The 25,877-nt window shown below is 41.9% G+C and overlaps 2 protein-coding genes across 2 annotated transcripts in view; both read right to left on the bottom strand.

Moving 5' to 3' along the window:
* Positions 1 to 2,173, bottom strand: part of LOC136678521 (retinal-specific phospholipid-transporting ATPase ABCA4-like) — a 76,345-nt gene extending 74,172 nt beyond the window's left edge. Inside the window, exon 1 of the mRNA XM_066656568.1 lies at positions 2,140 to 2,173. Within this exon, the coding sequence (XP_066512665.1) occupies positions 2,140 to 2,173 (34 nt within the window). The remainder of the gene's footprint in view (positions 1 to 2,139) is intronic.
* Positions 2,174 to 4,831: 2,658 nt separating this feature from the next.
* LOC136678520 (retinal-specific phospholipid-transporting ATPase ABCA4-like) lies at positions 4,832 to 24,471 on the bottom strand. Its single transcript, XM_066656567.1, has 16 exons — positions 24,406 to 24,471; positions 23,538 to 23,631; positions 23,317 to 23,458; positions 22,873 to 23,012; positions 22,452 to 22,579; positions 22,136 to 22,333; positions 18,164 to 18,253; positions 12,864 to 13,104; positions 12,463 to 12,602; positions 11,595 to 11,711; positions 8,923 to 9,120; positions 7,543 to 7,748; positions 6,273 to 6,449; positions 5,828 to 6,050; positions 5,405 to 5,626; positions 4,832 to 5,056 (listed from the first exon to the last, which is right to left on the bottom strand). The coding sequence occupies exons 1-16, from the start codon at positions 24,469 to 24,471 to the stop codon at positions 4,832 to 4,834; spliced, it is 2,607 nt and encodes an 868-aa protein (XP_066512664.1).
* Between the last annotated feature and the right edge of the window lie 1,406 nt (positions 24,472 to 25,877).

The following is a 25,877-nucleotide window of genomic DNA, read 5'->3' as shown; positions in this document are numbered from 1 at the left end:
TCCTATCCCTTTTCCCTTTTTCTCTCACTCTTTAGCAGGCAACGAGCTTCTAACCAGACTGAGGACACTCAGGGTGCAAGACCCTAGTCCCTCATCGTCAATTATTGTAGAGTGCTTACCCTAGGAAATTTTTATCAAAAAGGGGGGTATCGTGAAAATTTCTTATAATTTATCTAAACGACTCGCCGTAAATACCCTAAATCTAACCATGAGCATCTCTTCCGGTAGGATGGCCCCGCTGCTCATTCTCCTGATCGTCGGCTCCCTAGGAACCGCCGTGCTCCCTGAAGTGATTGAACCAGGTCCTGACTCAGGAATAATACTGAAAGACCAGCCGGGACTGCTAATCACTAATTGCCGCCTCCATACCCAGAGAGTATTTGTACGGTTGAATCCCGCCGAAGCGTGTAGCAAAAACCTACCGATATTCACGCTGCAGACTGGCCGGAATGGAGTTAGATGGACTGAGGAAGCTATCAGCCATGCTGAAGCCGACGTAACTCACATGCTCCGCCAGCTACAAAAGTTTACCGTAACGCAATCAGAACTAAATGGTTTTAATAAACGACCTAAACGCTTCATAGGCGGATTACTAATGGCAGCTGCAACTGTGGGATCACTACTGAGTCTCGGAACGTCCGCCGTCAATGCCGTCAATGTAGCCACTGTTAAACGTCAAGTAGGGGAATTGCAAGCGGAAATTCCGAACATTAAAACCCAATTAGACAAACAGCAGCAGCACCTGCAAACCATTGGGCAAACCCTACGTGGCACCGTCGTAGTGCTCAACGCTCACAGTGTCGCTTTGAACAAAACGCTCCAGACGGTTAACTCCATGCTTTCAGTAGTACAACTTGACCTTGCCCACATCCAGCTTGTGAATATGTTATTGTCTGATATGCTACAAGAAATCAGCTCCTCTGTAGATAGCCTAGCCATGGGGAGAATCCCTCCCTACCTGGTGCCCCTATCCTTAGTACAGGAGATTTTATCCACAGCAACTCGAGAAGTAGTTACTGATCTCCAGGCCCACCTAGCCTATACCTTAGGTAGCGCCATCCCAATTTATGTTAATCCTCAAGACCGAGAATTAGCATTCATTATTAACCTTCCCATAATGGCGCCTGAAAACATATACCGTTTGAAAGATGTTGTCAACGTTGGTTTCTGGCAAGATTCTGCCTACGTTCGTGTGAAAACAACATCTCTTGTAACATACCAAGACGATAACCCTGACCTATATCTGGTACCCAATTTGCTTATGTGCACACTCACTAAAGACATTCACTACTTGTGCCCTAGCAAACCTTTCATTCGTGACAGCGCAAATGGGATCTGTGGCCTTAAGCCTATGATGAGTAATACTCAATGCCCGGTAGTCGTCACGCCCCGACGTTTGGTAACCAGTACTCAAGCTGAAATTGTTGGAAATCGTTGGTTGGTTAACACCCCCTTTAGAGAGGCCCTACTAACCTATGATCAACATGACACCTCAGAAAGGGTACTCCTTCCTAGCCAAACCTTCTGGGTAGACGTCCCCGTAAACGCAATCTTACATGTAGGAGACCTGGCCCTGTATCACCTAAACCCTGACCAATATGAGAGCGACGTAGAAATCTCAGAGTTCTTCTCCAAACACACCATCGAGCTAGATACTAAAACCCTAACTCGCCTAGAATATGAGGGAACCCAAGTCATTGACCTAACCCCCATAGATAACACTCTTAGAGAACTATCGTCTCAACCCCTATGGCCAGTTCAGGCTGTCACCTATGCATGGTCCACCCCGGACACCTTACTAGTTACCCTGGTAGGATTAGGATATCTTTTGACCTTTGGTATAGCTTGGTTCTATTTCAAACGCACTCGAGCCCTCCAGAGCAGGTTAGAAACTTGGTCTAATAAAATGGTCAAATTCGTTAGACATAAGAGAGCCCAGAGAGGTGAACCCCCAAGTTTTAGATATGAAGCCGAAGGCCATGTCGAAGAATCAGCTCTCGAGGTTGCGTTTGAACAAGACCTGCCCCTAAATAATTAGGATCCCTTCAGCCTGCAAACATACACATTCCATATGCACCCATACACTAATAGGAATACATCAGCTCTGGAAATGTGTTTGAATATGCTTGCTGATCTCACCTTCCTCCACAGCAAAGTTTCTTCTCAGCTCCATGCTCCCTGCAGAACCATAAAGCTGAAAAGAAAGGGGGAATGTAGTGGAGTACGGACCAAATATGAATATTGGACAATGAAGGAATAATGAAATGAAAGGTTTTGAATTAAACCTTTCTCACTCTGACCAGGACTTTCGTCTGGTCCCGAAGTCAACATTCCACAGGACTGTTTGAACAACGGGGTGCAAAGCCCCCACACACGCACACTCATAAGCTAAGAGCATCAAAGAACCCTTTAACGTAACATATGGCATCTGGATCCCCTAACCTCTTCAGGAACTCGAGATAACTTTTATGATGCTTTTAGAGAGACAGGAACTTCAAACAAAGAAGAGAGCTTCTACGGCCGCCTATGACAAAGTGGCGCCTCAATATCCCTTATCTTTCACGGGGATCAACAGATGTTCAAACCAAAGTGACCTCGAGTGAACTCCCGTGAATCACCAACCAAAAGCACGGATCAACAGCGACACCGAATGGACACTGGCGAAACTACGCCTCGCTCAGAGTCGCCGGAAAACAATAGCGAAAATAATCGAACTCTGAATTATTTGTATATAAACGAATGTATTAATGTCACTTTCTGTACCCTCAGATGAATGCCTACCTCCTAATGAAATGATGTATAGTGCCGATTGTTTCTATTACAAAGATCAGTTTTGTCTCTGAATGAGAGAAAATGGATTAATGTTTTATTTTTCAGCGTATCATCACGAATTGGACGTGAACAATGTACTCAAGATGGGACCTTATGTAAATGTCTGATATTAATAGTCCAATGTACTCATTGTTATAGGTTGATAACAGGTATAAGAATTTTGATACGAGAAACTCATATTCCTTATGTATGAATCACAGATTCAAACCCCCTCCTCCTACTCTCTCTCTCTCTCTCCCTCACGAGAGTCACGTGAGTCTGGACTCGCGTCCAATCAGAAAGAGGACGCCTCCCATTAGGGCGTGACCGCGCCAGCCTTGAAAAGGCCAAACAGCAAGACACATCGAGTTCGAAGTTTGAAGAGTCGCGAGGACTCTACAAAAGTAACGGACCACTGAAAAAGAGAGGACGCCGAAGACAACAACCACGAGGAGATCCGAGAAACCTTGAACAACAAAAAAACGCTGTCTCTTCCACGCCGACAACGAAACAAAGGAACCCTCTCAGAGACTTCAGAAAAGCTTACGAGAGACGTCTCGAAATTAGCTAAGAGTATGAAGTTTAACTAATAAGTCGAGTAATTTGAATATCTTTCTTTTCTTTTAATCTTGTTTATGTTTATTACCTACCTAAGTTTAATCTCACGACTAATCGAAGCAGGTGAACTTATTCGTGGCCAGAGTAAGGAAACACTGCCGAGGTACCATAGAGTCTTAGAATAAGTGAGTTTATTGAAGCGGTTTTTCAGTTCTGGAGCTGCAGCAACCAGCGAACTTTCGTCTAAAACGTCCATATTTTGGACTCTCCCACTCCGGACCGAAGGCCGAAGAGAGGATCCTGCCGCCTGCGTCATCACACTCCGGGTACGCCCGAGACAACTCAATCAACCAAGAAAGAACTCCAAGCTAACTCAGCCTGGACGCTTCTGCGGTAAGAACCGCGAGACTAAGTGAGACGCCTCCATTCCCAGGATTTCAAAGAGCCTCTGCATCCAAACGAGTGGTGAAAAACCGACGAAAAGTAAGCTAAACTTACGCACTTCCAGAGCTGAACACCGAATTAAGTTCTTGATAAATTCTGTATTAATTAAACCTTAGTTAGTAACCTTAGTCACAAGTTAGAAGTGCCTAGCTCACCTTAAGGTCAAAATCAGTTCCCCCTGCCGGACACCGTGAGATTACAAGGTTGTGCTATGTTAACTAAATATCTTCTTTTTATTAATAAAACTCTCATTATTTGAAGTCACAGTGTTTGCAATTTATTCATTAGAATTTCTGAAAATCCTGAAGAACTCATTTAGCATGATTATTATTCATTCTCAAACTAATTATTAATGTTTTAATTGCTTAAACCAATTATAAATCTTAATTAATATCATTAAGTCAAATATCAGAGGTTGGAGGAGTTTGAATAAGGTCAAGGCTATAAAACAAATTATAAAATTATATGTATATGTATCGGGGTGTATGACCAACATCCACTACATAAAGCCCCCCTAAAATATTTGGTTTTAGACTGGACTGGGAACAGACTGGATTGGTAACAGCCACAAACTGGACTTGCAACAGGCTGAACTAGCCACAGACCTGAATGGGTACAGTGTGAACTGGTTATCGACTGAACTGGTAACAAACTGATGACCAAGCTATGCCCATGGTTTTCTGTATGTACGTGAAGAAACCTCAGAATCTGAACATCCTGTCTTCAAACTTCAGACCATCTTGTGATCGAGATCAACCCAGATGTACATAACTCTGTGTATGTGAAAATAAACTCCAGTCTCTTCCTGCTGAATTTCTAACTCCATCACTCCAGAGAACACAGTTCTAGTGTTCCACAGACCGGAGGAACTCCATTACTCCAGGAAACACGTTCCTGGCGTTTTAAGTGTTCTACAATAAACCTAGTGGGCGAGTTCTAGAGTGTAACCCAAGTGAGCAGGTTCTTAATGTGTAACTGTAGTGGACAGGGTCCAAGGTGTAACCCGAGTTGGTGGGTTCTAAAGTTCTAGATACTGACCTGGGAAGACGTTGTCGAGGTACCAAGCGAGCAGACTGTACAGCAGCGTGTCCAGGAGCATCATCTGGATGGAGTTGAGGAAGGAGAATTGGTCGCCCTCTAGTGGACTGGAGCCGATGTTGTCCCATTGCAGCCCCAGGCCCTGCTCCTCATATCGGGACAGGTACTCCGTGCCAAACCCAAAAGCCACTGAGGACAGCAGGCTCTTTAATACGAATACACATGTGCACACACACACACACATAGTGCCAGCTCATTAGACACCTACTTCACTAAGTCTTTGTATTACGTGCTTTTATTGTTCTGTAATATTGCTTATTGTTGTCTATAGTAGTGTGATGTGACTCACTGAGAGTTTGATGTTTTTGTGATATCATTGTTCTGTAATTGTGTTTATTGTTGTGCAAGTGTTATTTACAGTAGTTTAAAAGTGATCTGACCACTGAGAGTTTGATGTTTTGGGTGATGTTATTGGTCTGTAACTGTGTATATTTTTTGTAACTGTGTTTATTGTTCTATATAGTTGTTTATGGTAAAGTAAAGGTTATCTGACCACTGAGAGTTTGATGTTTTGAGTGATGCGGTCCTGCCAGGCGAAGCAGAGGATGTGTGGAAGGTAGAGTGTGAAGTAGATGATACCGCTGCAGGCTGCTGCCAGGTTTGCTTTATTGAAGAACACACTCATCAGAAAGCACTGCATTATCGTAGCAGTGGAGAACGACAGCAGAAAGAGGAAAAGGATGAAGGGATTACTGTAGTTCAACACCTTTCCGACCTGGACACAGAGGAGAAGAAGATTTAGAAGAAGATGTGAAAAACTGAATGAATCCCCTTAAAATGTTTCAGGCATGGTTCCTGCTGCAGGAGGAGCTGAAGAAAAGGTGCTGGGGTCAGTTTCTCTGCTGTGAATTTACTGCGAAGGTCCACCAGGAAAAAGCTGAAAGTTACAGGGCTTTGTTTTCTAATTGTTTCTCACCGTGACGATGACGGTGAGAAGACTGGTACTGATGGTCATCATGACGAAGCTGTCGATGAACCAAGTGGTCCATAGCACTCCGTTACTGACCCCCATGGCCTTCAGCATCTCCTTCAATCTCATTTCTTTCTCCAGAACGATGCTCTTCACCATCATGGAGACGGAGTAGATCCAAGCCAGGACCATGAAGATTGGGAAACACCGGTTCAGGGTCAGCATGAACCTGGGGCCAGGGGTAAGTAGGTTCTGTTTTATTTCACACAATATTCAGAGTTTTCAAAATACTCTCTTTCAGAATAAGAGAACAACAAGAAAACTGGGTATACAAGGTTTTGTTTTAACTACAACGGTATGTCAGCTGTTACTCTGAGGGCTGAGATAAAGCAGTTAGAGCTTGAATTACATTAAATTAACTTGGATTACAGTAAAAGTGTGTTCCACCTACATATCGTCCACATAGCAAGGGTAGGGCATCTGTTGGACATACACCCCCATGGTCCAGTCCAGGCCCGTGTGCAGCCTCAGTAGTCCATGTTCAATCATATCCTGTAGGTATGCAAACCCTCCCCAGATATAACGCAGATCCTCCATGGGGTCAGCCCTCGGACCAGGGTCCCAGTACCTTACACACACACACACACACACACACACACACACACACACACACACATATCAGAGGGGATCAGTTCTTCAAACAAAGAGGTATTAAATCAAACTGACTGATTATATTGACATATTCAAATCTGATTTAGATATAATTTACATTTACAAATGGATTAAGGGCTCATTCAGGCAGTGGAGTCAGATATTCTCCTTCTAAGCTGAAAATGGAGATTTCCCTCCCTCCGTTTTTGAAAATGTCCCCATCCAGACGAATATGACAACGATTGCATTATCATATCAGTCCTGTATGGGGCTATAGTACGTCTTTAAGAGAGACATCAAAACACAGTTAATCATGAGAGAAACAGAGGTTAAATCCCAAATTACTACATACTCACTATGTAGTACCCTGTGCCAGTCATGAAATTACTGAATCTAGGTCTTAACAATGCATTATTTATTGCTAATACAGCATTATTTATATTTATTCATGTGGCAATCTAAAATCTAGTGCTGTCTGTGTATGTACAATGTAGTTTTATGATTGATGTAATTCACTATAGAGGAGCTGTTTGAGTTTCATTCAATTTACTTGTCCAAACAAGAACAGTCACAACAACGTTTTCCAAAATATCCACCTCAGAGAGTGTTCTTGAAAACCTCAGTGACACAGTTTTCAGTGACCTACAACTTCCATGTGGACGGGAGGAACAACACAGACAAAAACCTCAATTTAAAAAAATTAACTAATATATGTGGCCTAAAACACGCAGGTGTGTATCCAGATGGAACTAATATCACCAGAGTCAAGTGAAGTGGACTGATGTGTGTTCGCAGATTGTTGGAGTTTATTGGAGATGTGTGGAGTTTATTGGAGATGTGTGGAGTTTGTTGGAGAATGTTGGAATTTATTGGAGACTGTTGGAGTTAATTGGAGAATGCTGGTAACTGGTGTAAATGCTAATGTTTAGATGAAAAAGGGCTGTTTTAAACAGTATAAACAGAAAGTAAATAATTTATGACAAAACTTCCTCTGAACATTAGCAATTTCCCTGAGAACCCCTGGTTCTCCTCTGAGCTTGGAGAGTGGAGAACAGAGAGGAGTGCCTCACCTGTCTTTGATTTTATTGGTGCGCTCCACAGCATCGATGTCCATGCGGATTTTGTATTTGACGTGTTTGGGGAGTGACGTGGTCCAGGGGTAAATGTCCAGAAATACCAATCCGGCCCAGAACTTGTTCTCCTCCAGCAGGTACAGAGCCTGGTGACTAAGCTGCTCCTCATCTCTGTGACCCACAAATTTATCCAGGTTTATACACTGCAAAAAAAAAAACAACACATCTGAGTGAAGTCCACTTAACTCCAGTCTGCAGCTCTGTCTCTCACTAAGAGCTTATTTCTATAGATGCCTGGTTCCATTCATCACCACAGGAAAGAAATCAGTCTCACCACTCTACCACTGAACACCACATCACACTGCAACCTTTGTTTAGAGCTCAATTTTATAAAAGCTGTTTAATGCATATTTCTTACAGATTTAGTGCATGTTCCTCTCACAACAGAAGCCTGTTTTTCCCAGAGGAGCTGAGTTCACTGTGTGTTATGTGTGATCCTCTGAAACCCTGATATAAAAGATCTTCTCCATTACAGAGGCTTCACACTGTACAACAGCCCCACACTCAAAACTCACCACCCAGAACTCCTCTTTACACACATACTGACAGACAAGATTTGCTAAAGATGCCAGGTTCAGATCTGGCTGATCAAGATCTAGGGGAAACTGAGGGAAAAGGACTTTTCCCTTTTCCTTTCCTTAACAGGCTGTGACAGTTAATGAAATGGGGAACATACAACGAACATACAAAGCGAGCACACAAAGGAGCTGTGACATTCCGTACAAAAGCATTCCCAAACTGTCCAGTCAGTCTGGGAGAGAGACACTCCAACACAGGGCAGGGGTAAAAACTCTTTTTTTTACTCATCCTTTATTCTTAATAAATCAGACCCCGTTCTACAAATCCTCCACAGCAGCCTGTTAACCAGAGCAGTGGAACTGTGTTCCCTTTCACCCAGCTGGCCCCAGCACACAGAGCTAATTGGCTTTACTCCTCAGTTTAATCTACAGCTGCACAGAGACCTGGTCCAGCCCTGAACACACAGCACAGGGAACCAGGAAGAGCTGCTCTGTGATGTACACTCACAGGAACCAGAGAACGCATCGCCATCGTCTGGATCTGCGACAGCAACACAGTGGATATGGATGTGGTTCTAAATGTTTCCCACAGGACACATCAGCAGAGATTTATTTCACAGAGAAATCTAGCAACACCCACAACTCCTTAAATGGACATCCAGTCACACACATATGGACATTCAGACACAAACACACTCCTTATAATGACATCCAGACACACCCACACTCCTTATATGGACGTGAAAGGATGCACGTTTTGAGCTGGTGTCCCAGTGCTGTGGTTCCAGTGAAGCTGTACCTCGCTGTACTGGAGGAACAGGCGGAAAACCTGGTCCGTGAGGTTGAAGATGTTTCTCCAGTCGAACCTGGGCATGTTCTCATAGCGCTCTCTGTCATAGCCATTATGGAGGAAGTTCAGAATGTGCTTGGTATTAAACGAGCTTTCCTCCAGATGCCGATCCAGAAAATCCATCACCGTAGGGTTCCTCAGAGTGTCCTTCACACACATACAAACACACACACACATAGAGAGAAAGAGAGAGAGAGAGAGAAAATTATAAAAGTATAAAAAAATATATAAAAATACCTCATTGACACTCAAACCCTTATCTCGTTAATTTAATCAGAAACCTGCCGAAGGATAGAAAGACAATAAAAAGCACAAAGGAACAGTGACACAAACCTTTGTTAATGACTTTAAAATGTCTTCCACAGCCTGGTCTCTTTTAATGTGGAGCACACTTTAAAACCAGAACCAACAGAACAATCTCGTCATCACAAACACCTGGGGGTCTGTTTGTCTGATGTGTTAGGGAAGTTTTTTTTATTTTTTTTATTTATGGCACTTACCATCCACAAAGGGGCCCCATATTAGAAAAGTTTGAGAACCGCTGCTCTAGAACAGTGGTCGTCAACTATGTGATCGTGATCAACAGGATCTCCAAGACCATTTTCAATCATGGCTGCTTCAGTTATGGCATTTAAGTTACTAAGCTGCGTCATTCTATAGACCCATTTGGAATGGACGTTATCATTATATCACTGGCAGCTGCGCACATTGTTGTGGCAGTAAAACAGCATAAACAAATGGAGTGAAACGGGCAAGATACACAAAATAGGGACAAAAAATGTCATGTTGTGCCAGAATCGGAGTGGAAACACAAATCATCTTCATTTTTATAAAATACCATCGTCAAAGACGCCATTTGGTAAAATGCAGACATTTATGTTTACAAGGTATTAAGACTGGACTGATGAAAGCTTCCTTTCTCGCTTCTGCAGTGCACATTTCATATCAGGCAAGGTTTTTCACCATCACCATCATTTGTCACACAGAAATGCAAAATCAATGATGTACTTAATAACAACAAATTAGTGAAAGCAGCAATCACAAAGCTGGCATTCGTGGCAGTACGTTGGTCTGTAAAACACAAAAAGCATACGCCAAATCTTGGTATTCAAGGCACTGAGAGGTTTTATTCCTTGAGTGTTTCTTTTGTATACATGCTGGGTTGTTCCATAAGAAGATATCCGCACTGTTACTTTAGCCATTTAGTTGGTTCCTTGACTCACTTACCTGACAGTGAGAATGGGTCAAGAAACCTCACACCATTACTAAGAGTCAGCTTATTATTGTAGGAGAACCACTCTTTTACTTGTAACCTAATAAAATAACTGGAGAAAGCATCCGGATTAGCCATATTCACATTTTCCTACACTTGACACCTCTATGCTCACTGTGACTTCCTTCTACCAATTAAGCTCTGCCCACAAACGATGTCATTTCTGTTTACAAACAATAAAAAGGTCTATACTATAGTTGGTTTGCAAGCTAGTTAAGCAGGGACATATAAAGCTGCAGCCACATGGGGTTTGGGTCTGTGAATACTGACATGCAAATATGCGTCTCTGACCAATAGTGCTGCTGCTGTGTCTCTGCCCTGTATGAGCCAATGCGACGGCAGCGCTGACGGTTTTGGTTTTAAACCAGGAGATATTACACAAATATTTCATTCAGATTATAAACAATACAACTAGAGTCAAATTATACCCCTGGTGTTATGTCATGTCATGTTCTCTCATGTCGGTAATCTGTCATGTCATGTCGGTGTTCTGTCATGTCATTTCCTTGTGGAAAAATGCCGACATAATGTACTTTTGTAAGTACAGACACCTAAATGAAAGGTAGGATATTTGGATAGGTTTAATGAACTTCAGAAAATGCTACCAACTGAAGTTGGTAAGCAAGAGATATGCACAGAGATATGTCTAAAGTCCTCTATGAGTGTAAAGATAAGGTAATTAAGGTAAATACAGTGATAATACATTGTATATAAATTTATATTTTTTTAACACTTGATTCAGCATGTATAGTTTTGGAACGCTGAAGCAAATAACAGTAAGCTAAGATTGTATAATGCACTGGAGAAAAAGATATTTCCCATAAAATCATTAAAAATTGTGGGTCTGAGCATGTGCAGGGCTGCTGTAGGAAAGGTATCGATGGGTAGCACAGCTTCAGGTACTGATTACCACTACAGCCAATACTGAGCTGTATATTAATGACGTAATTAACCGTTTCATTTGTTTCATATGTTATTGGAGGCAATGTGGATGTACACAGCTTTGTTTTTCTATGTAGCCTAAGCCTGGCATTGATGCTGGTAGATCTTTCAATTGTTCCGAATTCAATAGGTGATCTTGTACATAAAGTGGTTGGGGACTACTGCTCTAGAGTCTGGTATGGAGTATTTCAGAAATGTGTGTCTGCTTTATTAACATAGATTATCTGTAAAGTCAAGGTCCCTCCTCCCCTTAAGGTAGGCTAGAGTGAGTGAGCCACTGTGTCCTTAACCACCTTCACCTTCTCTGTTCTAACTTAAGAAACCCATGGGTTGGGAAATGTTTGGTCTAAAGGCAGAGGGCCGTGTGTGTGGTCCGGTGTGAAGTGAACAAGCGGCGAGTTCGTACCCGGATCATGTTCATCTGGATACTGTCGTGGAAGAACTGCCAGACCTGAGGACCCACTTCCTCCCACAGCTTCAGCAGCGTCAGCAGCCGGTCCAGCTCCTCGAACGTGGCATTGGCCTGAAACACATGGCGTCATCATCAACAGCACACACACCTGAGCAGTGTAACCCTCACTGAGCTCAGCACCGTGTTCCAGTCTGGTTCAGTCCATCAGGACATAAACTAGAGCCAGAGATTTAAACATCGCTGTACTTACTGGATCTTTAAGTCTGATTGATTTAAATTAGCTCTGAACTGATTGGCTGTGGCTTTTTAAAAGAAAAGTCTGACATAAAATTAGGGACACTGATGTAGGGTGAATGGGAGGGGCTAGACTGATGTAGGTTGAATGGGCAGGTAGACTGATATAGGATGAAAGGGTGGGGCTAGACTGATGTATGCTAAATGGGCGAGGCTAAACATCTGTAGGAAGAATGGGTGGGGCTAGACTGATGTGGGCTGAATGGGGTGGGGTAAGACTGATGTAGGCTGCATGGGAGGGGCTAGACTGATATGGTCTGAAAGAGTCAGCCTAGACTGATGTAGGCTGAATGGGAGGGGCTAGAGTGACGTAGGATGAATGGTGCAGGGTTTGATTTCTGTAGGCTGAATGGGCAAGCCAAACTGATGTAGTCAGAATGGGCAGGGCTAGACTGATAAAGGCTGAAAGGGCGGGGCTCAACTGATGTAGGAAATATGGACATATGTAAATATATTTGTTCCTGTGACATCACAAAAATTGTGAATAGTTTCTGAGAATTAATAGTAAAGTGCGTAAAGGTGATGGATCACAAGTGTGTGTGTATGTGTGTATTCGAGTGTGTCTTACACTCTTTATTATTCTGTGTACAGCTGGAGAGTCAGGGGTGTAGAGGATCTTCCCCATTAGCAGTGGTTTCACCGAACTCCAGAGGATCTTAGTGACAGGATTAGACTCAAGGTTCTGCATCAGACTGTTACAGAACGGAGCTGAGAGAAAGACAGAGACACAGAGAGAGAGAGAGAGAGAGAGAGAGAGAGAGAGAGAGAGAGAGAGAAAGGCAGTGCAATAATATCACTGTTGTTTATCTGCAGCTGAACAAATATCAGAGCTCCACCGTTTCTCACTAGTGTTCAGAACCAACTCAGTTCTGATGCTGGAAACAACCATCTCACACTGTCTCTCCACTGAGTCTCCTGAGCCGGTCTACAACGGTGAGAAATTTGGACAGTAAGTGAGAGCTGACTCACTGGTGGTGTGGTCGTAGATGTAGCTGTCTTGGCTACGGGACGTGTTGATCCCAAGGAAGGCTTTGTAGTTGTTGTCCTCATACCAGTTAAAGGACAGAACCCTGGACCCTCCGCCGTCCGGAAACCCACAAAACAGACCAGACACAATTGAACTCAGCTGAGAAAAAGAGGACGGACCTCCCTCCTGGAACACTGGCAACAGAACCTCCAACAGAGCCCTGCTGCTTGGTCGGCTCGCGAGCTGAGACACAAAGAGGCACAGGGAGACACAGCAGAGTTATAATTCCTCCATTCATAAAACAAGATCACATCCCCTATGCTCTGTGGGGGTCCTGAACATTGAAGAAAAGGAAGAAATGGGTGGGTTGTTAAAAAGTATGCAGAAGAATACGTTGACTACAGTCTATAAGTGTACAACTACACTTATAGACATCTAGTGACCGAAGGATACAGTGTAGCTGAGAGAGGGGACAGTGAAAGTAAGAGAAGGGACAGTGAGGGGACAGGAGCTGAGAAAGGGAACAGTGTGGGGACAGTGGAGCTCAGAGAGGGGACAGTGAAGCTGAGAAAGGGAGCAGTGTCTGGACAATGGTGCTGAAAATGGGGACAGTGTGGGCACAGTGGAGCTGAGAGAGGGAACAGTGAGGAGACAGTGGAGCTGAGAAAGGGGAAGCATGGGGACAGTGGAGCTAAGAGAAGGGACAGTGGAGCTTAGAGAGGAGACCGTGTATGGACAGTGGAGCTGAGAATGGGGAGATTGAAGCTGAGAAAGGGTACAGTGTGAGGACAGTCCTGGCCAGACTGGGTCCATGTTCACAGAGTTATACAGCACTCAAGAGCAAGATAAGGAAGTAGGATGTGTGTGCGTGTGTATTCTGTCCTGATGTTATCTCTGTCTTTATGCCAGACAGCTGAAGTGAAGGGGGGTGGGGTGAACATCTCTTTTTCGTGCACACACACACACACAAACAATTAATTTTTTAACTCTGTACACACACACACACACACACACCAGGCCCAAACATAGTTGCACAAAATTTCTCCTAAACTGAAGGGGTTAATCAAGCAAAAAAAATATTCTTTTGAAACACTGCCCAGAACACACACACACACACACAAACAAACACAGTTTACTCCAGCAGTTTTTTCTGAGATTACAAGAACTAAACACTGTAACTGAATGAGAGAGTGATTAAGTAAATGAGTAAATGAGTGAGAGAATGAATGACTGATGGACTAAGACACGGGTCGGCAACCTTTGCCACTCAAAAAAACCATTTGGACCCGTTTCACACAGTAAAGAAAACACTGGGAGCCACAAAACCCTTTTGAAATTCTAAATGAAATAACACGGCACATAACAGGGTTTTTTTTTTTTTTTTTTTGCCTTTGTGCTATGTATAAACAAACTATATTGTGTTACATTTATGAAATCAATGAACGACTGCAGGGAAAATGAAATAACTCTTCTGCATGCAACAAAACATTTTTAACTCCGAAAAAAAGACGTTGTGTTGACGGTAAAATACTCAATGTCTATTTGAGTCGTTGTAGTAATCGAAAAAAAAAACGCCGAACTTAAATTATCCACTGGCAGCAAACAACAATGCTGTCCTGTCTCCGCGTGCCGTCATTATTTTACTGGCGCAGTGCAGTCAGCGGTCAAAAAGTTCAAGAAACCGCACACTGACGGGTGTCGCACAGTGGAAGTTTTGACGTGTATTAAGAGCGACAAAAATATTTTAAATATTAAAATATTTTAGATGTTACAAGATCGCCATAATCTTCATAGAATTACATTTTGAAAATGAACGCACTAAAATAAAATACATTTTAATTAAATAATCATTAATTATTTTCAAAAGCTGAGCCGCATCAGAGGGATCTAAGAGCCGCGGGTTGCCGTCCCCTGGACTAAGAGAATGCTAGAGTGATGGAGCAATGGAATGAAAGAGTGATGGAGCAATGGAATGAAAGAGTGATGGAGTAAGAGAGTGAATGAGTTATGGAGTGAGAGAATGAATGAGTGATGAAGTAAGAGAATGATGGAGTGATGGAGAGAAGAAAGGAGTGATGGAGGGAGAGAATGAGGGAGTTGGAGAAAGATGGAGTGAAAGAATGAAGGAGTGATTGAGTTAGAGAATAAGGGAGTGATATAGTGAGAGAATGAGGGAATGATGTAGTAAATGACTGAACTGTTTGAATGTTACTCACACTGGGCCTGGCTGAATCTTACCGTGCCTGAGCACAATGTTCCCCCAGAGAAAGGCTGCATCCAAAATGGCATATTCCCATACTAGTCAGTATGGAAATTTTGTATGCAATACGATTTAGTGTGTCTGAATACCTAGTATGTAACAGGCAGTATGCAAACAATTCTCAGATATCATCAGAGGTCGGGAGAGGTTTGCTAGCATGCCCCAGCACACTATTCAAGCCCGACATATCCCATAATTCACCTGGAGCAGCGAAGCAGAGAAAAGAGGAGTAACAGTGGATACGGTCGGACGGTTTACAAGCGTGAGTAAAATGAACAGTCTGTACTAATATTTATTAGCAGATTTATTTAATCTGCAAACTGTAATGTATAAAACACAATAAATAACTTTGTGATGAGTGGAAAGCCAATTTTACATGTTACTTTTACATTTTTTTTAAGAGAAACTCCGAAGTATTCGGTCTGTAGATTTCCCAGAGTGGTCGTTCACACATGCAGCTCAGTGTGGGAGATTTTCTGCGTGGTGCACAGAATATGTACAGCGCGTGCAGGGAATTGGGAAGATTTCCCGAGCCGTTTTCACATGCGCTGACTCGGACTTGGACATTTACTAGGTCTTGAGGAGGATAAAATCTGGGTAAGGTCCGGGACGAATATTGCAGGTGGTCGCGTTCACACATGCAAAACCTCCGGGTAGACTCCGGAACATGTCTGGATTACTAAGCATGTGTGAAAGGGGCAAAAGAGTTGGAGCAAGTTTATGGTGTAGGAGCTGAGGTAACATTTATTTACAAATGAAGGTTATCACAATGATTAATAAAAAGTGTACCACAAAGTAGGGACTGGACAAACCGAAACTGTACATCACATTAAAATTGGTTAACACTGACGAATCATAAATGTTCCTGGGTGAAGTGAGCTTTAGCTTCAGCTTCAACGAGAGAGTCTACGCTTAAGGTAAGCTGACCTCAGTTTAATGTGCTAAAACTATAATCTAGGAACATCTTTTTTTAAAATTACTACTGAGTTACTAGAAGTGCTCTCTGTTGCTGAAAGAATTAACCTTTGACTCGAAGGGCAGTAATACATTTTAAGCTCATTTCATATGTGTTTAAATGAGAAGAAAAATGCTTAAGTCACAGGATCGTAATTTCAGTAGTAGAGCACTTAGATCAGTCGTAACTGAGGGAAATTCAGTGTTCCTAAGTCGTTGTTTTAATACTTAAAGCCAGGTTAAGTGTTTTAGACTGTCCTCCATCAATGCATGCAGGATGGGCACATTTCTGTTCAGGAGGTAGTTTGAGCTCAGTTTCCCATGCTGTAAAATATATATTTATAAATATTTTACTATTGGACTGTTGGCAAGTATTGGTTTATCACGTAATAAACGTTTTATTTTTATCTTGTTCCACTCCCCTTTGGATTGGCCAGGTAACAGAGAGATCAAAGTTGGCCCAAGGATATTGTTTTAAATAAACAATTAAAATTTGTAATTAAGTAATAAATAGTTTCATATCTGTCTTCTCTCGAAAATAGCTAAATGTTTTTAATAAATCATTTTGTGTATTTAACGAAAACAACTTTTAATGAACGTTTTCACATGTCTCTTTAAAATTATGTGAAATATTGCTATTTTTAAATAAATAATTTGTTTAATCAAGATTTTGTCTGCTCTCTAAATGTGTTTTTTATAAAATCTGATTGTATAATTAAAATATAATATATAATAAAATAATATATATATATATATATATATATATATATATATATATATATATATATATATATATATATATATATATATAATTACATGTAGTATCATAATTTTGCTTATTAATGTTTTTTTTTATATAAATAGTGTTCCAGGGTGTGTTCCTGCATTGGGCATGTAATGGAAAAATGCAGGTTAACACTAATGAGTAATGATTAATAATAACAAATGACATAATCTATATGGGGTTTGATTAATCTTGGTTGATTCTTACTAAATTATGTAGGCCTTAGTGCTTGAAGGTAAAGGGACTTATTGCATTGTATGGTTACGGTGATCTGTGGGAGGAATGCGCTGAGCAGATTAGAAGGACATTCTCACCATTTCTCCCTGGCAACTATAAAGTTGGAGATAATGAGGCACCAATAAGGGAACGTTTGGGTTAAAGGAATGAGACATGCTGATGGTGTACGTGACTGAGGTCCTATATATATATATATATATATATATATATATATATATATATATATATATATATGACTGATTTTGTTCAATAAAGAGGGAGATTAGAGAGAATCTTTGACTCTGTGTCTTTGTTTCTCTGATTTCTCCTTGGGCCTGAGAATCGGTCTTCCTTCCTGGTTGCACTTAGACAATTGCCATAACAGGGCACAATGATTCCAGGTAGGTTTCAGACCTATTGCGACCCTGAACTTTATAAGTGGCTACAGACAATGAATGAAAGAATGTACCACAGGAAGATGGATTAAATTTATTAATACATGAGACATGGCTCTCAAAGGTGGTGTTCAGCTGGTGTGATCTTGGGTCAAATGTTGTTGGTAAGATGGCAGATCAAGTGCGTCCAAGGCAGTGTGCATACTACACGGTCGCATACAAGTATTCAAGTATTCACGGTTGTATTCAAGTAGGAAATTTTGTATGCAGCCAAAGAGGGCAGAAGCTGGGGGTGTGGTACCATGTTTGAGGGATTTGTTGGAGCCAGTCATTGAATATGTCTCTTCACCATGTTGTAAATCCTCTGCATAAAGTTGAGAAAATCTCAACTTATTTGTGGTTTGTGAATCTCAGTGGGAACGACTGGGCACCTGTCGCTCTGTCACCGGCCATGTAAACACAAACATACAGCTTCATCAGCTGTGCACCACAGATATTTTCTGTTAAAAACTTCACGGTAAAAACTTTTTTTCAAAGGAAAATAGTCATAAATTTTACCATGTTCAAGTTCTGTAGCCGGGTCCATAACTGGATCATACGTTTGAGAAAGAGTGACCCAAGTACAGAGTGAGGGAGGGATGGACTGATAGAGTGATAGAATAATGGAGTGATAGGGTAAGTGAGCTGTTTTACCTCCTGCAATTTTTCAGACACAGCCGTCAGCACTTGTCCCCAGAAAGAAAGATCAATACCAGAGGAGTATCTATCCAACACCATCGGCAACTGAGAGAGGGAGAGAGAGATTGAAACAGATTATATCTTAAGTTCACTTAAACACATGCAATCACATTTTAACACTGCTCACTCTCTCTCTTTCTCTCTCGCTCTCTGAGTCATTGTGGGTCAGAACACTGTAAACAGCGCATTCAGGAACCTGATCCCAGACCAGCAGAACCAGCACATCCCATCAGGATCATCTGCACCATAATCTAATTACATAACTAGGACAACTACACCTACCAGAGAGAGAGACAGAGTGACCACGCCCATCCAAAGCACAGTACTATCCAGTGCAGACATCTGTTAGTTTGCACAACAGATCGGGGCAGTTAGCATTTTCCCACAATTCTAAAAATAAAGAAGCTACAAAAGTTTCTCTGAGCGATGCCATACAAGTACCACTGTTGGGTCCATATAGAACCATTTTTACTCATACGTTTAAACGGGTAAAGAACCTTAAGATCATGTGATGGGATTTTAACCCTTTAAAAGGTTATTCTCAATTGCTAAAACACTGAATCCCATTGGCTGAACAGAGTTTCCAAGTTGCCTAAATTCATTTGGCTAATTGTTCAGTCTGTTGTCAATACGTTAAACATTTCACATGGTAAAACATTATTTGCAGGTCTCACTTATGTTTTTCAGCAAAATGCTAAAATATTCCCAGGAAAAATGTGGAGGAATGCTGTCGTCAATGCTGTCGACAGATTATGAAAACTGTAAAACATTATGTAATTTACACATAAAAACTTTAGATATTCAGTTATGAATAAATACTTTAATTTAATAGTACATTTTTTGAGGTCATTTGGCGTACCACCTCTTGCTGCACCACAGTTTGAGAACCACTCATATAGCGTACTGCCACATATTATGTGAATAACATTACACTTTGTTACACACAATGTATTTGAATCAGAAGTGCATACAGTAAGCCTAATTATACTCTACAGTATAGCACTGCCTTTGTATGACTTACAAAATTCTGCAAACAATATATTGTATTTCTACACAGACAATATTAGACTTGGAATCCTTGGACAGACCCCATGAGTTCATCTTTGCCGATGAAGCAGGCTTCATCGTAACAAAGGAGAAGGAGAGGCTGAAACATGATTGGACAGCGGGCCATTGTTGAAGTCCCTGGTCAACGAGGTGGCAATGTCACAATCTGTGCTGCTTTCAACAACCATGGTGTTCTACATCACCATGTTACACTGGGGCCATATAACACCCAGCACTTTCTAAGATTCCTTGCCACTCTAAGATATATTTTATTTGAGCAGCAGGGTCAAGAACAGCAGAGTCAAAAGCTAAATGAGAATCCCATTCCCACTTATGTCAGTTGCCACTGCAAAAGTTGCAGTTTATGTACTTTAGAAAGTTTAGGAATTATTCTCCTCTTGTAGATGGAAATTATGATATACAAAATACAAAAATTTGGGACACTAAACAAATTGTGAATCAAAACTGAATGCAATAATGTGGAGATGGCGAATGTCAATATTTTATTCGTAATAGAACATAGATGACAGATCAAAAGTTTAATCTGAGTAAATGTAACATTTTAAAGGAAAAATATGTTGATTCAAAATTTCACAGTGTCAACAAATCCCTAAAAAGTTGTTACAAGTTGCCATATTTGGCTGGAAAAAGGAAACTGAGCATATAACGAACAGCTGGAAGACCAATTAACATTAATTAGGTCAATTGACAACATGATTGGGTATAAAAAGAGCTTCTCAGAGTGTCAGTGTCTCTCTAAAGCCAAGATGGTAAGAGGATCACCAATTCCACCATTGTTGCGCAGAAAGACAGTGCAGCAATACCAGACTTTTAAGTTATCATCATCAACCATGCATAACATCATCAAAGGATTCAGAGAATCTGGAACAATTGCTGTGTGTAAGGGTCAAGGCCGTAAAACTCTACTGGATGCTCGTGATCTCCGGGCCCTTAAACGTCACTGCACTTCAAACAGGAATGCCACTGTCAAGGAAATAAGAGAATGGGCTCAGGAATACTTCCAGAAAGCATTGTCAGAACACAATCCACCGTGCCATCCGCCGTTGCCAGCTGAAACTCTACAGTGTAAAGAGGAAGCCATTTCTTAGCAAGCACCACAAGCTCAGACGTTTGCACTGGGCCAGGGGTCTTTTAAAATGGAGTGTGGCAAAATGGAAGCCTGCTCTGTGGTCAGATGAGTCACGATTTGAAGTTCTTTATGGAACACTGGGACACCATGTCATCCGGACCAGAGAGGACAAGGATAACCCAAGTTGTTATCAATGCTCCGTTCAGAAGCCTGCATCACTGATGGTATGGGATTGCATGACTGCTTGTGGCATGGGCAGCTTGCATGTCTGGAAAGGCACCATTAATGCAGAGAACTGTGTTCAGGTTCTAGAACAACATATGCTCCCATCTAGACGTCATCTCTTTCAGGGAAGACCCTGCATTTTTCAACAAGATAATGCCAGACCACATTCTGCAGCAATCACAACATCATGGCTATGTAGGAGAAGGATCCGGGTACTGAAATGGCCAGCCTGCAGTCCAGATCTTTCACCTATAGAGAACATTAGGCGCATCATAAAGAGGAAGGTGCGACAAAGAAGGCCCAAGACGATTGAACAGTTAGAGGCCTGTATTAGACATGAATGGGAGAGCATTCCTATCTCTAAACTTGAGAAACTGGTCTCCTCTGTCCCCAGACTGTTGAGTGTTGTAAGAAGAAGGGGGGGGGTGCCACACAGTGGTAAAAAATGGCCTTGTCCCAACTTTTTTGGGATTTGTTGACACTGAAATTTTGAATCAACATATATTTTCCTTTAAAATGTTACATTTACTAAGATTAAACTTTTGATCTGTCATCTATCTATTACGAATAAAATATTGACATTTGTGAGTGTATGAGTGAATGTGTGTGTGTCTGGCGCCCCTTCCAGGGTGTATTCCTGCCTTGCGCCCAATGATTCCAGGTAGGCTCTGGACACACTGCGACCCTGAACTGGATAAGCGCTTACAGATAATGAATGAATATTGACATTTGCCATCTCCACATCATTGCATTCAGTTTTTATTCACAATTTGTTTAGTGTCCCATTTTGGAATCCAGTTTGTATGTGGTAATCATGTCAGGGCTGGATATGGCACAAAAGAGGCTTCTTCTCCATTGCCTCAGGATGGAAAATATTGTTTGTGATGTCAACAAAGTGCTCTGGCCCGAGCCAGCCCAAAGAAAAGAGGAAGCACGTTGATCACTTGTTTGGTCCTTTTTGTCCCTTTATATATACGTATTATATACTGTAGTATTGCATTGTAGGCTGTGTACTGTACAATGAACAAATTGTATGACCCTGAACATTGTACTTTCCATTTGTTTACAGTACTCCTCACTAGATTTTGCCTTATTGCAGGTTCATATCAACAAAGAACAAGAATTGTAGTTGAGCTACTATGATATAACATGTTTTCGTTCATCAAAAGCCAATGACAGAAAAATATGAAATTTGTTTTGAGATTAAAAATGTTCTTCTCCCTGAGAACGGTATGTTTTGAACAATGCGTTTTCTATTTTTTGGTATATTGTTTACAGACTGCTTGATAGTATATATCATTTTGATGGCTTTGTTAATGATTTGTCAGAGGTTTTGTAAATGCTGCTTGAAGATGAGGTTTTGTGTTTAATGTTCTAAGAAAATGGAGCAAGGTTTCAGAAATTGTGTTTGAGATATTGAGAAAAACTGTAAACACACAGGGTACTTTAAGGAACCAAATGTCTTCTATGGCATACCTCAAAGAACCGTTTATAGCACCTTTATTTTTAAGAGTGTAGCAAAAATGCTGTCAGATGGTGGCCGGAATTGGGCAGGTGGGACTGACCAGTTTGAAAAGTTTGAAGAAGTCCACATTGGCGTACAGCTTGTCCTCAATGTCCTGCAGCTTCTGTGGACTCAGAGCACACATAGCACTCCGGACGTTATACTGCCCCCTATGGCTCGGGAAGATTATAAACCTCTCCAACAGAACCTGACTGCAGGAGATCTCCTTAAGAGAGAGGTCAGGAACCCCGAATGCAAACTAGAACAGAGAGAGAGAGAGAGAGAGAGAGAGAGAGAGAGAGAGGAAAAGAGAGAACAGAGAGGACAGGTAAAGGACAAGTAAAATGTAGGTAAATTCTAGGTAAAATGAGTAATACCTGTTCCACTCGGACTAGTGCTTTAGTGAGTTGATGGACCACGAATTCAGAGAGTCCAACATCACGCAGCAAAAATGAGGTCAGAGTCTCATCATCTTTCAGTATATCCTCCACCTTCAGACCACGCCCTGAGAGAGAGAATTAAACTGAACTGAATTAATATGAACAGAACTTAACTGGACCTAGATCATTTTTATTTCTCCAGAAGCTCCTACGCCTGGCCTCAGGACTCGAGAACACAAAAGGAAGATAATGTAATTCTTTGCTGTAAGAACCGTGAGTGTTCCAGTGTGGACAGCACTGTCAGGAAACAGAGTTCTTGTGTTCTGCAGCGGCACCACCATGTGCACAGGCTTCTGCAGCAGGTCAGGCTCCTCAAGATGTGAACAAACTGGACCAGAAACTGATGTGGATGACATACCTGAAACTCGACCCGGGTCTTTCCTCAGAGTATCCATAAAGCTGCTAAGACTGGATGCCTCCTGCCACAACCGACTCAGCTGCTGGAACTCTGGGTCCTTTAACAGGAGCTCCTGAGAGTCTGCATAGAACCGGGCCAGACTGGGGAACCAGGACAGGAACACAAACTCAGCAAAAGAAGACATCTCAGACTGGCCTTTATACTAGATTTTGGAACAAAACTGTGAGGATCAACTGTCGGTGGCTGGTGTTGGTGATTAGTTCTGGACCACACTCACCACTACAGTTCATTCCAGAAGAACTCCCTCACTCCAGAGAACACAGTTCCAGAGATTTACAGTGCTCTGGTGGACTCCTGGCATTGGGTATGGTGACCTTAGGCTGCAGTCTCATAGTGAGGGATGTGAGGTGCTTTGGTTCTGGCACTGTGTGGAATGTTACTCACATGGAGTTGTTGTAGTTGGAGATGATTCCCGGAGCCTCGGCCGGAGTGGTATAACGGAAGCATGGGTTGTTGGCGTTGCAGAAAATTCCCTGAATCCACGGCAGAATTCCTGCAGAGGGCAAGGCCTTGTTTGGAAAATGACCTGAAGGTAAAAATGGGTCTCAGTTTAATTTCAGAGCTGAGTTGATGCAGATGGTGGTGAGTAAAGCAGAAAGTCTCACATTCGTGTTGTCGGTAGAGAGGGTTCGCTCTTCTCAGCCAAACCAGACCAGTGAACAGCAACACGGGCCACAACACCTCCACCACTAGCCGCACCTGCCAATGGGCCGGGACATAGAACAAAAGCATCTGTAAAGCAGAGGACTTCAAATATGGACTTGGGTCCAGGTTCCAGGCCAGGATTTTACAATGTTCAGCCGGTATGGCTACACTTGGTCAGTCAGGTGCATTAACATCTGTAGCTATTGTGTCATACACGCCGACCATTTTAAAATTTCTGCATGAAACCTGAATCCAAGGCCCTGATTTAAACAGACCTAAAGAAAGGTCCTGACCAAGGCCAGGAAGACTGTGACTGTCAGGGAAGGGAAGTGTTTTCATTCTCTGAAGGCAAACACAAGCCATTCAGGCATAAACTCGACAATAAATCTAGAGCCCCATTCACACCCGCACAGCAGGGTAGATGAATGTGTGAATACACAGACGCAATATTTATTCCAGACTTTATCCCACTAGCACATAGTAAAAGCTCGAGTTAAAAACAAGACGCAACACGTGAGAACGGAGCCGATAATGTCCCAGAGTTTTGCCTGTACTTGCTGCACAGGCTCCAGGTGCGAGAACATGTCTCACACAGAAAATCTCCCACTGTGCGATGCCTGTGAAAGGATAACTCCGGGACAGATCTGATACGCCAGAGATTCACTGAAGTGTCTCCGGAGTTCATTTGTTCATATGTAACCATAACAGATCAAAGAAAAGGTTTCCAATGGTGTCTCTGAATAATTCTGTATTTTGTAAATATAAACACATTAAATCAAAACGAGAGTTTAATAATCTTTGTGTACAAAAAAAAAAACTGGACAGTACCTTCTGTCTCTTGCGGATTGACCAGTTTTTCCAGAGCAGGAGACGGACCTGTTCGGCTGAATTCATCTCCCAGATTTAACCCCCTCAGGAGTCAACAAGGAGTAAACAACCTAAAATAAACATAGCACACAAAAGTTTAACCCCATAATGGGGCATTTAATAAAGCAGGATTTCTCATTTAGCCTGATAAGTTAAGCCACTCACAAATGTCCCTCAAGTCTGTTGTTATTGGGATTATTTTATCTGGTTAAATTGGTTAAATCTGGCTTTGTGGAACAGCACCTGGGGCTCAGGTGTGTTTAAATTAAAACAAACAAACAGGGTGGCACGATGGCGCAGTGGGTAGTGTCACAGTCACACAGCTCCAGGGGCCTGGAGGTTGTGGGTTCAAGTCCCCCTCCGGTTGACTGTGAGGAGTTTGGGGTGTTCTCCCCATGTCCGGTTTCATCTGGGCACTCCGTTTCTTCCCACAGTCCAAAAACATATATTGGTAGGTGGATTGACAACTCAAAAGTGTCCATAGGTGTGAGTGTATGTGTGAGTTTGTGTCACCCTGTGAAGGACTGTTGCCCCCTCCAGGATGTGTTCCCGCCTTGCACCCTATGATTCCAGGTAGGTTCCGAACCCACCGTGACCCTGAACTGGATAAGTGGTTTCAGACAATGATTAAATGAATGAAATAAACAAACACACAATTTAACCCTTTAACCCCAGTAATAGGCTAGAGGTAAACAACCTAAAATAGACAAATAAACCCATGACAATTTAACCCCTTACGTTAAGTTGGTAAACAACTTAAACAAATGAACACACAAACCTGAATCATGCACCAACCATGCCAGTCTAAAATAAATTCAACACGCACTGCCCCCAACATTAAGCACCACACAAACACACACACTGCAGACACATAAGCACAGCTCCAGGATCTGTTTCACCTGCTTCTCCAACAGTATTCACCTTCCTCTCATCATTCACCACTTCACACCAAAAAAAAAATGCAGCCACTCATGAAAATCTTTTTTACCATTATGGTTATTATTTTATTTTTTGACTTAATAACAATATTAAATTAGTGATTTTTAAAGGAGCTCCTGTTACTCTGCATTATTTCAGCATAGCATAAAAACAGCATTTACTCTGATCCCCTGAAGAATTGTACAATAAATCTATGAAGAATAATGGTAAATAAAGCAGTTTAGTGGAATTAGGTCAGCAGTTGTTCAGCAGTTCACAGAAGGAGGGTTAAATGTTCTTTATTAGAGCTGAAAATGTGATTATTACAGCATTATAAACAGAACTCTGTTATGCTCTAACAAAGCTCCTAATCAACAAACAAATAAACCGGAAATAGATAATAATTACAGTTTAACTGAATAAACAACATGTCCCTCATGCACCCTTCCTTTATACACTCATACTGAATGAAACTCTGATTAACTCTCCTACTAAAGGCACTGTGAGAGAGACAG

Source organism: Hoplias malabaricus, chromosome Y (genome assembly GCF_029633855.1).
Source record: "Hoplias malabaricus isolate fHopMal1 chromosome Y, fHopMal1.hap1, whole genome shotgun sequence".
NCBI classification, from domain to species: domain Eukaryota; kingdom Metazoa; phylum Chordata; class Actinopteri; order Characiformes; family Erythrinidae; genus Hoplias; species Hoplias malabaricus.
Note: the sequence above shows the minus strand (reverse complement) of the source record. Positions and strands in the feature narration are given on the sequence as shown.